The 12,638-nt window shown below is 37.0% G+C and overlaps 1 protein-coding gene across 3 annotated transcripts in view; it reads right to left on the bottom strand.

Annotated features, from left to right (window-relative positions):
* wrn (WRN RecQ like helicase) overlaps positions 1–12,638 on the bottom strand; it is a 39,593-nt gene that overhangs the window by 25,366 nt on the left and 1,589 nt on the right. For all 3 annotated transcript variants that reach the window (XM_058788660.1, XM_058788662.1, XM_058788661.1), the window contains exons 3-14: positions 12,470–12,588; positions 11,262–11,407; positions 11,033–11,181; positions 8,781–8,930; positions 6,891–6,933; positions 6,616–6,724; positions 4,039–4,300; positions 3,887–3,961; positions 3,487–3,607; positions 1,246–1,321; positions 1,037–1,104; positions 730–838 (exon numbers count right to left, since the gene is read on the bottom strand). In XM_058788660.1, the coding sequence (XP_058644643.1) occupies positions 730–838; positions 1,037–1,104; positions 1,246–1,321; positions 3,487–3,607; positions 3,887–3,961; positions 4,039–4,300; positions 6,616–6,724; positions 6,891–6,933; positions 8,781–8,930; positions 11,033–11,181; positions 11,262–11,407; positions 12,470–12,588 (1,427 nt within the window). The remainder of the gene's footprint in view (positions 1–729; positions 839–1,036; positions 1,105–1,245; positions 1,322–3,486; positions 3,608–3,886; positions 3,962–4,038; positions 4,301–6,615; positions 6,725–6,890; positions 6,934–8,780; positions 8,931–11,032; positions 11,182–11,261; positions 11,408–12,469; positions 12,589–12,638) is intronic.

Genomic DNA, 12,638 nt, shown 5'->3' with positions numbered 1-12,638 from the left:
GGAAGATATTTTGAAGAATGTAGGTAACAAACAGTTGCTGGTCACCACTGACTTTGATAGTGGGGGGAAAATACTATGAAAGTCTTTAGGGATCAGCAACTATTTGGCTACACACATTCTTCAAAATATCTTCTTTTGTTCAACAGAAGAAAGATACTCATTCAGGTTTAAAACAACTTGAGAGTGAGAAAACGATGATAAACGTTTCATTTTTGGGTGAATTATTCCTTTAATGTTACTAAACAACAAAACACAAAAAGAAAAATCACTCATCAATCAATTCAATCAATTTATAATTTTTACAGTGTATATAGTGTTTTATTTTTATATTTGTTTATTCAATTTCTTGAACGCTACTGCTAAATACACCTACTGTACAAGAAAAAAATAAAGCACTGTCAGTTTTATTTGTATATTGTGTGTATATGTAATGTGTATCTTTGTTCTTATATTTAAATAATGAAGATAATGACAAAGATTTTCATCTTTGCCCTCTTTGGCCTAAATGTCTGCCATTCTTTTTTATTTTATATTTTGTTACCTTGTAAGGCTTTGTTTTTAAAATAGGGAAATTAGTTTCTCTGTACTGCTCAGACAACTTGCAAAATAGTAAAACCAACATGACAAAGAATCGTGATAAAATCGTGCATCAAGATTTTCTGGAAAAAAAAATCGTGATATGATATATTTAAAAATGCTGTGATGTGAAGTTAAAGAACTGTGACGTACTGTAGGTGAAGCACCTGGTCCTCCATGAGAGCGATGAGAGGGGAAATGACCACACTGACGTTCTGGCAATACACTGGAGGAAACTGGAAACACAAACTCTTCCCATAACCTGCCAACACAGCCATTCATGAGAGCAGACTTTTGAACACAAACTAAGACGTCAAATTTATTTGTATAGTATTTTTCTTAATATCTTCATGCCTCATAATCACATTTATCAGATTAGAGTTGGACAGTAAATGACTATAACGACTAAAGATCATTTAGTAAATATCTCATAACTTCAATGATCAAGAAAAAGTTATACCAGTTGCCATGACAACAAGATTATCTCTCCTCTCCGTGAGAACAGAGTGAATCACTTTCCACTGAACCCTAAAAAACCATGAGCATCATATGACAGATCACATAAAAAACAAGCAGTGTGCTAATGGCAATAACAACTACATATACGCTTGCTTACAATCATAAACAATAGTATAGTAAAAGACACACCAATACTACTTCAAAACTTACGGTTTAAAGCTGTGATGTCCAAAGTACATTTTTAGATGTTTAATTTGTTCAGGAACAGGTTGTGGGATGCTTGAATCTTAACAGAAAAAAAAAAAAAAAAAAGTTTGTTGAAATTCAAAACCCGCTGCTATCGAATATTAAACAAGACATAGTTTACATACTGATAATATCCATGATAATTCAAAGTAACCTGAAATTATACGTAACAAAAATTACAAAAAGACATTAGCTATGTTTAAATGGACACCTTTTGCTTAAATCAGAACTAAATCATTCCAAACAGAGTGTTTATATGAACGCTAAATAACGTGATCAGGTTGATGTGTGCGTTTTTGACACAAGCTTCAGTATCGTGTTTGATCTTTTGACATGCGCACACTGCACAAATATACAGTTTCCTGCTGTTTACACATACCACTCCTACCATTGCTTCTTTTCTTTGTAAAGACTTAATATTTATGTATTTTGTGTGTTAATTAGGAGACAACAAGCATGTGAAGCTTTGTGCCATGCTGCTTTTATTTATCAAGCAGTAAAATCCTGAGGCCAAAACAAGCCATTTGCGGATGAGAGTATAAAGTGAGGATTGATGGGATGTTGTTCTGCTCCACTTCACAGAAAAAGTCATTTATGACACTTGATTCTGCAAAAACAACAGCTCGTTCCACCCGTCATATGTCATTATGCCATTTCTACATCACTGTACATGCGCAGTACTTCAGTTTCAGTTTTTAAATGTTTACATGTCCTCTCGATCGGATTAGAAATGGTCTACACCACCTCTTACAATCTGATCGAAATTTTAATTCGACTGAGCTCAATTAGATCAATTAAGGCTTTTCAGTCCGACTGAGCCATCAATCCGATTAGATTGGATCCGACAGATTATTTGGTTGCATGTAAACATAGATAATGTGTTACGAGAATATCATTTATCGGTAGCACTTTATTTCACAGTACGTGTGCTTCCCTGGCACATACATGGTAAATATCTTGTACCTACAGGCAAATGAGTGGTAACACAAGGTAACAAAATGGTGCACTTTATTTTACAGTCCTATTTCCATATACTTACTATGTACCATCTACCATCAATTACTCAATAAGTACCTTGGTCCATGTTTATACCCCCAACTTGAGTACTAATAGGTACATACACCAGTACTTACATAGTAAGTATATGGAAATAGGACTGTAAAATAAAGTGCACAAGATATTTACCATGTATGTACCAGAGAAGTACACGTACTGTAAAATAAAGTGCTACCCATTTATCATTTACATTTAAATAGAAATCCAAAGCTTAATTTATTGTATTTATTCTAGATTTTTCTTTTACAGCTGTATTAATGCTTGTATAAAACTGAAAGTGGCAAAATGTTCCTTAAAATAGTCCTCAGTAATGTTAAAGGGATAGTTCACTCAAAAATTAAAATTCTGTCATTAATTACTCACCCTCATGTCGTTCTAAACCCGCAAGACCTTCGTTCATCTTCGGAACAAAAATTAAGATATTTTTGATCAAATCTGAGAGCTCTCTGACCCTCCCATAGACAGCAAGGATTTTGGAGAGTACCCCAAAACTTAATCAACATAAAAAGCGTTGATTACATTCTAGCGTACTCTCCAAAATGGCAGAAGATGGTAACTCGGGGAGAAGAGTTGAAGAATAAATTATGTTATTACTGTTTTCTTTGCGCACAAAAAGTATTCTCGTAGCTTCGTAAAATACAGTTGAACCCCTGATGCCACATTTACCGATCTCCTTGCTACATTTCTGTGCGTTGTTCATGGTTATATCCTTGCTGTCTATGGGAGGGTCAGAGAGCTCTCGGAATGCATCAAAATATCTTAATTTGTGATTCGAAGATGAATGGAGGTCTTACAGGTTTGGAACGACATGAGGGTGAGTAATTAATGACAGAATTATTATTTTTGGGTGAACTATCCCTTTAAGACTCACTGTGATATAAAATCTGCCCAGGACAGCAGGGCTCTGGACAGAGCTACAAAGACAGTGCTATAAAATATATCTCCGTTGTCCTGGGCAGTTAATTTACTGCAGAAGACTCGTCTTGTTCAGCTCGAATGCTATTCACGTTATATAAATATATAATGTGAATAATATTCAAGCTGAATAAGACATGTCCTTAGTCAGGGATTACATGACAATAAAATATATAACTGTATATAAATCTGGGAAGGCTATTTATGTTCAAGGATCAAGGACAGTAAATTTACCAAACCCCTCTTCCTCGTCTTCCTCAACATCCTCGTCATCATCTTCAGCACCAGACCGTGGGACAAGCGCCTGTTTCTCATGACCATGTTCACCATTTATTCTTTCTATGTCAGCAGCACACTGACAAACAACAGAAGAGAAACACAGCAAGAGTAAAGATTCGCTCTTGGAAACTATTAGGCATCAAACTATTTGAGTAAATCTTGTGTTTTCAGAAAAAAGTGCCATCATTTATCTCATTCTCAAGTGTTTCAAGATGAGTTTTTTGGACTTTCCTTGGCTATTTTGGAGCTTGACGAGCTTAATTTAATAACAGCCTCAAAGACGCAAGGGTGAACGATCACTCTGCAGCTATCACCTGAAAACATAACGTGACCTGCGTTCATGAATCAGTTTTACCTTCATCATTTCATCATCAAAATCTTCATCACTCTCCATGTCATTAGAGTTCTTGGGGTCTGATGCCTGCTGAGTCTGAGGAAAACCATAACAGTCATGAAACATCAGTAATCACACCGCTGCATTCAGCTCCTCCGTGCTTTATCAGTCACCTGGAAAGCTAAGATACACTCTTCCTCCAGCTGCTCCTGTCTGGCCTGCTCCTCCAGCATCTGCAGCTCATACTCAGAGATATCCAGAGACATCACACCCTCTCTCTCAGAATGCCTGCCAGCATCTTCCTCAGACTGACTACGACTCTGTGGCTTAGTTTTAGCTTCTTCAACTGGCGGATCAAACGGTTTGCTGCCATTCGACAAAATGCATCTTAGAGATGCAACTGTCTGAGACAGATCATCCACTAGTCTCGCAGCACTGCAAAAATCATACAAATCATGTAAACATCATATCTCACATAATATTAATAATTATCATGCACGGGGAGAATTATGGACCACAGACAACAGAATTGTGCAATTTATGCTTTGTTATTTGAAATCTCCCTTTTGCCTCTACATTTCAAGCAGGGGTCATATCATGTGAAATTAGAGATGCACCAAAATGTGGTCTGTGAAAAATGTAGGTTGCTGACTGAAAAAGACATTTTCAAAAGAGAGAACTTTAAGATTTTTTTAGGACAAAAATGCTGTATTTGATGCACATGGAGCATACGTCAATCAAAAATCAAACGTGATTATACATTTATTTTACCCGTGTCCTTCTTAATCATGCCCATACAATGTGACAAAATTCAATACATTATTGAAGGGCTATTCAATTCTATTCCTGGAGGGCCATGTCCTGCCGAGTTTAGCTCTGATTAGTGGTACAATCAAATCCCACAGGACAGCCCTTCTATATTGTATATTTGTGTCTCCTTTTCCCCGATACTCCTCTTGATACGGGCTGCCTAAAAAAAATTTTTTCCATTCTCAAAACAGATCTTATTCGCAGACCAAATCTAACTGTTGTATAAAGTCATATCTATTAAAATGGAGTGTGTTTGAAGTCATTTAACATCTAAAACTGACAAATGCTTAAATGCACTGTTCAGTCATCAATCATCATATACTTCATATACCTTCTGGAAGGCGTAATAGTCTGGTTAAAACAAGAACTACCAGATTTCAGAATAGCTTTTGTCCAGTAGCCATAAAAACAGTAATATTGTAATTTTGTAATGTATGTTGTATTTTTGTGTGTGTGTGGGGGATGCCTCATACCAGCAGACAATTCCTTGTATGTTATGCATACCAGGCAAATAAATGTTGATTGATTGATTGATTGATTGATAAGATGTGTTCTTCTAACAAGTTTGAGATCCTCTGACTGGATGAAGTGATAGTCTGAAAGATGATGTAGTAGGCGTCGATAGACAATGATCATGTATCGACGATAGCCAGCATAAAATATTGGCGATATTAAGAGTATCTGGCCTTTTCAATTAATGTAGGCCTGTTACATTCTTATTATTATTGTTAGGTTACTTTTATTATTAAATTAATATTCCAATTAATTTGCCCCGCAATAATTTCATGGCGCATTACCGCATAACTGTGAGCCGTGAGGATAATAAAAGTTTATGCTATTAGCTTACTCCTCATTGAAAATGTTTTTTTTTTGTTTTTTTTTAAATGTGTGAGGCCCGGTGCGACCGCAGCAGCTGCACCGCTCCAAAGGACAGCCCTGGCGCCATTAATGCAGCGTCAGATGCCAAAAGCTTTTAGTTTTTACTTTCACTTTCTGGTGAATTGACTGAGATTAAGACGTTCACCAGCATAACTCTTGCATAAAGTTTGCATGTTGCTTGGGTGATATCAAACTTTGCACGCGACAAGAAGTAAGGTCTTTAATGACTGTCCCAGGTCTTAAAAACGCCAAAGCGCAGTGCCCTTAATGCACACACTATCTCCAATACCACTCCGCATCATGCATCATGTTCTGGAAATAAATCGTGAGACTTTTTGCCGAGATCTCGTGAGAGGTCACGGAAACCTTTCCAGTCTAAGTTAAATAGTAATATGATAATAAGATATTACATATAATTTGGTAGAAAAACAAAGTGTTGCACGTTTTATTGGTGCAAAGATGAGTAGTGGTGATACTTTGTACAACATTTGCAACTGCTTTTTATCACTGAATTAGAAGCTCCAAATTCAATTGTGTCATGTTATAGGGAATACAGAAGAGACATTTAGAAGTTGATTTTAAAATGCAGCATTTAAATTATTTAAAATAAACATAAATCTCTGTAAACATTTTTACAACACTATAAGTGTCCCATCAGGTAATGAAAAGTTCGACACACTTGTGGTCTTCATGCTCACTTAAACACTCACTTAAACACACCAAATACAGGAAATATGTCATATTAGTAGTCAAGTAGTCAAGTGCAAAGACCGCAAGTGTGGATATTTGGACAAGGCATCAATCGTTTACGGAATGAATAAGTGCCGTAAGCAGAATCCCATCTGTCGCAAAAAGTCAGCGACCTCTCTTATAAAACAGCAGTTTTTTTTCATGGTAAACTCTAGATTAGCAGATAGGCTGTCTGATTTATTAAATGATAAGCCGTTTCCTCTAAAAAGCTGTTTATTCAGCATAGTGAAGCCTCTCCTCCATTGACATCCATTAAAAAAAAATAATAATAACATTATCATTGGACTTCAGAGAAAATAAATAACACTGACCTGGTCACGCAGTCAAGCTCATCTGGAAGATTATCAGCGAGATCGTTAAGATCACGAGCAATCTGAAAAACTCTCTCTTTCAAAGCGAGCACTGAGGTTTCTGAGCAGCCTGCAGGCAAATGAACACAGAGCAAGTGTACAGAAAGACATGTAGATATACAAATATTACATATGTAGTGCAGAAAAAACTGTCAAAACATTATTTGATCATCATTACATGCAAGTACATTAGAATAGCACAGCCATAACATTAACAAGAAAACAACTTATCTCACCAGACATCATTTCCTGTAGATTCTGATAAATGAGCAATCCAGCCTGTTAGGGAAATAAAAGATTTTTATTAACATCAAGATGTAAATATCAAATCGATAATATAAAATTAAATTCATATATACACTGAACAAAATTATAAATGCAACACTTTTGTTTTTGCCCCCATTTTTCATGAGCTGAACTCAAAGGTCTAAGACTTTTTCTATGTACACAAAAGGCCTATTTCTCTCAAATATTGTTCACAAATCTGTCTAAATCTGTGTTAGTGAGCACTTCTCCTTCGCCGAGATACTCCATCCACCTCACAGGTGTGGCATATCAAGATGCTGATTAGACAGCATGATTATTGCACAGGTGTGCCTTAGTCCGGCCACAATAAAAGGCCACTCTAAAATGTGCAGTTTTACTGTATTGGGGGGGTTCGGGGGGGTCCGAAAACCAGTCAGTATCTGGTGTGACCACTATTTGCCTCACGCAGTGCAACACATCTCCTTCGCATAGAGTTGATCAGGTTGTTGATTGTGGCCTGTGGAATGTTGGTCCGCTCCTCTTCAATGGCTGTGCGAAGTTGCTGGATATTGGCAGGAACTGGAACACGCTGTCGTATACGCCGGATCCAGAGCATCCCAAACATGCTCAATGGGTGACATGTCCGGTGAGTATGCTGGCCATGCAAGAACTGGGATGTTTTCAGCTTCCAGGAATTGTGTACAGATCCTCGTAACATGGGGCCGTGCATTATCATGCAGCAACATGAGGTGATGGTCGTGGACGAATGGCACAACAATGGGCCTCAGGATCTCGTCACGGTATCTCTGTGCATTCAAAATGTCATCAATAAAATGCACCTGTGTTCGTTGTCCATAACATACGCCTGCCCACCCCACCGCCACCATGGGCCACTCGATCCACAACGTTGACATCAGCAAACCGCTCACCCACACGACGCCATACACGCTGTCTGCCATCTGCCCTGTACAGTGAAAACCGGGATTCATCCGTGAAGAGAACACCTCTCCAAAGTGCCAGACGCCATCGAATGTGAGCATTTGCCCACTCAAGTCGGTTACGACGACGAACTGCAGTCAGGTCGAGACCCCGATGAGGACGACGAGCATGCAGATGAGCTTCCCTGAGACGGTTTCTGACAGTTTGTGCAGAAATTCTTTGGTTATGCAAACCGATTGTTGCAGCAGCTGTCCGGGTGGCTGGTCTCAGACGATCTTGGAGGTGAAGATGCTGGATGTGGAGGTCCTGGGCTGGTGTGGTTACACGTGGTCTGCGGTTGTGAGGCCGGTTGGATGTACTGCCAAATTCTCTGAAACGCCTTTGGAGACGGCTTATGGTAGAGAAATGAACATTCAATTCACAGGCAACAGCTCTGGTGGACATTCCTGCAGTCAGCATGTCAATTGCATGCTCCCTCAAAACTTGCGACATCTGTGGCATTGTGCTGTGTGATAAAACTGCACATTTTAGAGTGGCCTTTTATTGTGGCCAGCCTAAGGCACACCTGTGCAATAATCATGCTGTCTAATCAGCATCTTGATATGCCACACCTGTGAGGTGGATGGATTATCTTGGCAAAGGAGAAGTGCTCACTAACACAGATTTAGACAGATTTGTGAACAATATTTAAGAGAAATAGGCCTTTTGTGTACATAGAAAAAGTCTTAGATCTTTGAGTTCAGCTCATGAAAAATGGGGCAAAACAAAAGCGTTACGTTTATAATTTTGTTCAGTGTATATTGTGTAAACACAAACTTTTATTTTGGATGTGATTAATTGCAATTAATCAATTTGACATATATATCGACGGCATTTAGTTCGTCACACCACAGTTATACCCATTTACTGTTCCTTAACTGCAACTGTTTATATGGACTCACGTAAGCATCTGTGGCAGCATATCTCTTCTGGTCTTCTGTCAAACCATAGTCGTCCCAGTGGCTACAGCGCACAAGTTTGTCTTTGAAGAGCTGCTTCTTCAACAAGTGCTTCACTAGACCGTCCAAACTCCACTTCTCACAACATTTCAGCTGAATAAAACAAACAACACATAAACATCAACTTATCTCACTCAAAATCAACATGAATCTTTGGTATTTCAGGGTACTGTGGTCAATTTGAGTCAATCGTGGATATTTCCTAGTATTCACTGTCTTCCATGGCAATATTGTACATCAGACTGCTCATCCAGCACTACTTTCATGTCTGTCATATCACACCGCTAACTCGCTGTCTCAATTCAACCAAGCACCACCTTGCGTCTCATTTATCATATGCAGCGAAAATACCATCAGAGAACTTCAGTATTAACATGAACACTAAAACAACATTACAGTTGCTAGACTGATTTTTTTTTTTTTTTTTACACGGTAATGGACTATTTTTTTCTTTGTCAAGGCTTCAAGATAGTAATAGGTCATTTGATCTGAAAATCAATATTTCATGTTCTTGTATCAGTATTACTTTAGCATTATTTATGTTGTATTATAGTATTTATTAACATTTTGAATGAGTTTTTTTTTAATTTTCCATTTTCATTTTACATCACATACTGTTATGTAGTTTTTTCCTATATAACTTAAATTTTGATTTCACTTTCAGTTTTAGTCCTTCAACAAACTTATTTCAGTTAATTGCCAAGGCAACATTTCCAAGTCTAATATTTGCATTTTATTTTATTTCAGCTTTATTTCAATTACTGAAAATGATTTTTAACAATGAGTTTTAATTTTAGTTAACAGTAACAACCCTGACTTGTATATTTTTATTTGGTGAGCTGCTGTGTAATAAGCTGAATTAAAGTCAGCCAGTTATTCTCGCAAAATAAACCCAAGATTACCCTGTCAGGGTTTATTTTGTGTCTGGTTGACTGTAATTTACTGAACATTATCCCTTACTCATCACCCACCAGGCAAAGAAGACACGTGATTTAAGTAATCATTCATGCTGGGAGTTTAATTCTTGGTGTTAAAGGGATAGTTCACCCAAAAATTTAAATGTATTTATCATTTACTCACCCTCAAGTTATTCCAAACCAGTATGAATTTGTTTCATGTAATATTTCACTGTAATATTTTGAAGAGTGTTGGTAACGGAACAGTTAATGGTCAATGATAATTTTCATTTTTGGGTGAACTATCCCTTTAAGAATTTGAACACGTTTTAGCACCAGTAACATTGATACTTGACTCCTCAAACACTACTAATAAAGAGAGTAAAGGTTTCACACCATATCACAAAACTACTGAATGCTGTATACGCTCAGACGTTTTCAGGAAATTCATAAAATAAGTTGAATGTAAATTTTTGGTCAAAATTGGGTTTTCATTAAATTATTATTCTAATAACATCTTGTCACTCATCTCTGAAAACATCTTGGCAAAATTAATTTGTTTAGTGCAGAAAAATAGCGATTTATTGTGGCAAACAGAAAAGACTGTCTTTCTCTAGTTTGCTAAGATGAACTGCGGATGTGCTTTCCCTTAACACAACAAAGACAGTTCACCTAGGCTACCAAAATAAACTATGTAACGTGTAATAATGGTGTATCAATGCACATTTTCCACCACTCTTAAAGGGACCAGCACCATTTTCATATTAACGCTATGCGTTACATTCATTTAGTTCAAACGGTGACAGTGTGAAATAAATCTACAATTTAGAACACTAAACTATAAGTTAGAGTTCTAACTGTGTCTGGTTATGTGTTATAAATCCAGAGTAGAATTGAGCCTGCATGCTGTAATCTGTGATGTTTTATGAACAGATGTACACTTAATGTTAAACAATTGCAAGTGGTGTATCTTTTACAACATGTACAGTGACTAAAATAAGTCTTTTACCACAGTAAAGTGATTTTACTTGTGATACTTGACTGTTGTGCTTTTATTTTCATTGTCTCTCTTTAAACCAGTTTTCTCAGAATTGTGTTACTGAAAATAATAGCTATCAGTCAACTTCAGATAACCATAACTTTTGTTACGTTCAAGCTATGAATGAAATAAAAACAGTTTTGGAAATTGCTTGAACCCAGCTTTTCTATATATCAAAACCTATAATAGGTCAAATTTCACCATGCGGTGGGTTTTCCTAGATTACATCACATGTGTCTACAAATACTAAGACAGCATACCGTCTTGTTTGCCTGATCAGAGAGCTCAACAATATTCTTCAATTTGATGTCATAATCAGATAATAACTTCCACTTGTCACCCTCAATTCCCACTCCAACTTTCTTGATATTTTCGTCCTCCAAAAGTATTTTCAGGCCAGGAGGAAACCCTGAAACATAAGACATACAGTACATGAGCAGATAATAAAATAATACCACGCAATGACAGGCAGCTTCTACCTGAGCCCACCTGACATGGAGGAGATGTGAAACAGATAGCATTTCTCTTCTGATGCACACAGCTGCACTACAGCCACTTTCTTTGTCTTCCCTTTGGTGAAGCTGGGCGGCCATTCCAGATCAAACCCCACCACTGAGTCTGACGCCAAACCAGATCTGGAGGAGACACACAAAAGCCAAATATAAGGAGAGATTGGGAAGGATATCAAACATCTTTCATCCACACGTCATGTGACATCAGTAACTGTGTGTGCTTCCTGGGTCAAACCAACACAGAAGTAAACGAACAACCCAGATCCTTCTGCATTAGGCCAGGGTCTCACAAAATAGACCCACAAAACTTTTTGCATTCATTTTTATAAATGATCATTCAGAATACTGAATACTCCTTTCCAAATTATCATTACCATAAGACTATTATTTTAGAGTAAAGCAAATGAAGTAAAAAAATATATATATATATATATATATATATATATACACTGTGGAACACTGTGGAACAATAAACAATGATAAACAATGAGAATATATTTCAACGCTCCCCCAAAAAACTTGGAAAACTGCATGGATATGAGGCGGAAGAAAAAAAAAAATACATTTCAGTTATTTTTCGAGCAAACGCAATGCTTTTGTGAGCGAACGCAAAAGCACTGACATATAATGTTTCTTCCCATTTGCTCCATAATTTAGTGGCTCCATAGTGCCCTCTTTTGACATCTGTGAATAAAACATAAAACTGCAAGCTCCTTGCTGAGGAAGTTTTTTTCTTTTTGAATGTTGTAATGTCTGTTGTGTTTCAGCACTCGTGCTCCATGCGGAGGAATCTGACAGTTAGTCATGGTGATCTCTGATCAGCATACTCACTATCTAAACCAAGTTCATGGATAGTAAGTACAATCTGAGCAAGTGAGTAGCATATCTGTCACTAACAGCCTTCTTTAATTACTTTTTATGGACAGCACTGAATATAAATCATTATTATATTATAGATGTACCATTCCAGTGACTCAAAACAACTCTCTTTTGATTCTGAACAGTTTATTATGCACTGGCTCGATTATTTTCTAAAAAAAAAAAAAAAAAAAAAAAAAGGAGAAATCCTTTGTAGTGTATCTGGAATTGTCAAAAAAGTACCAGTACAAATTTCTTAACTGTCTTTAATGGGTTTTGGGGGAATTATCTAAACGTGTTTTTAAGAGATTCAGCCAGATATATTACCTCAAATCTTCTGATAAAAATGAGCAGTCATGTCTTTCCTGGCTGTATATGACTGTTCCACCGAATTCCAGATAAGGAAGATCATCCTCCAGAATGCTCTTTTTGTAAGGTCCTGGTGTCTGTGAAAACACACAGTAAGCCCATTCAAACATAATCTGAGGCATATTTA

This window comes from Onychostoma macrolepis, chromosome 10, assembly GCF_012432095.1.
Source record: "Onychostoma macrolepis isolate SWU-2019 chromosome 10, ASM1243209v1, whole genome shotgun sequence".
Taxonomy (NCBI): domain Eukaryota; kingdom Metazoa; phylum Chordata; class Actinopteri; order Cypriniformes; family Cyprinidae; genus Onychostoma; species Onychostoma macrolepis.
This window is presented reverse-complemented; position numbering and strand designations above follow the sequence as displayed.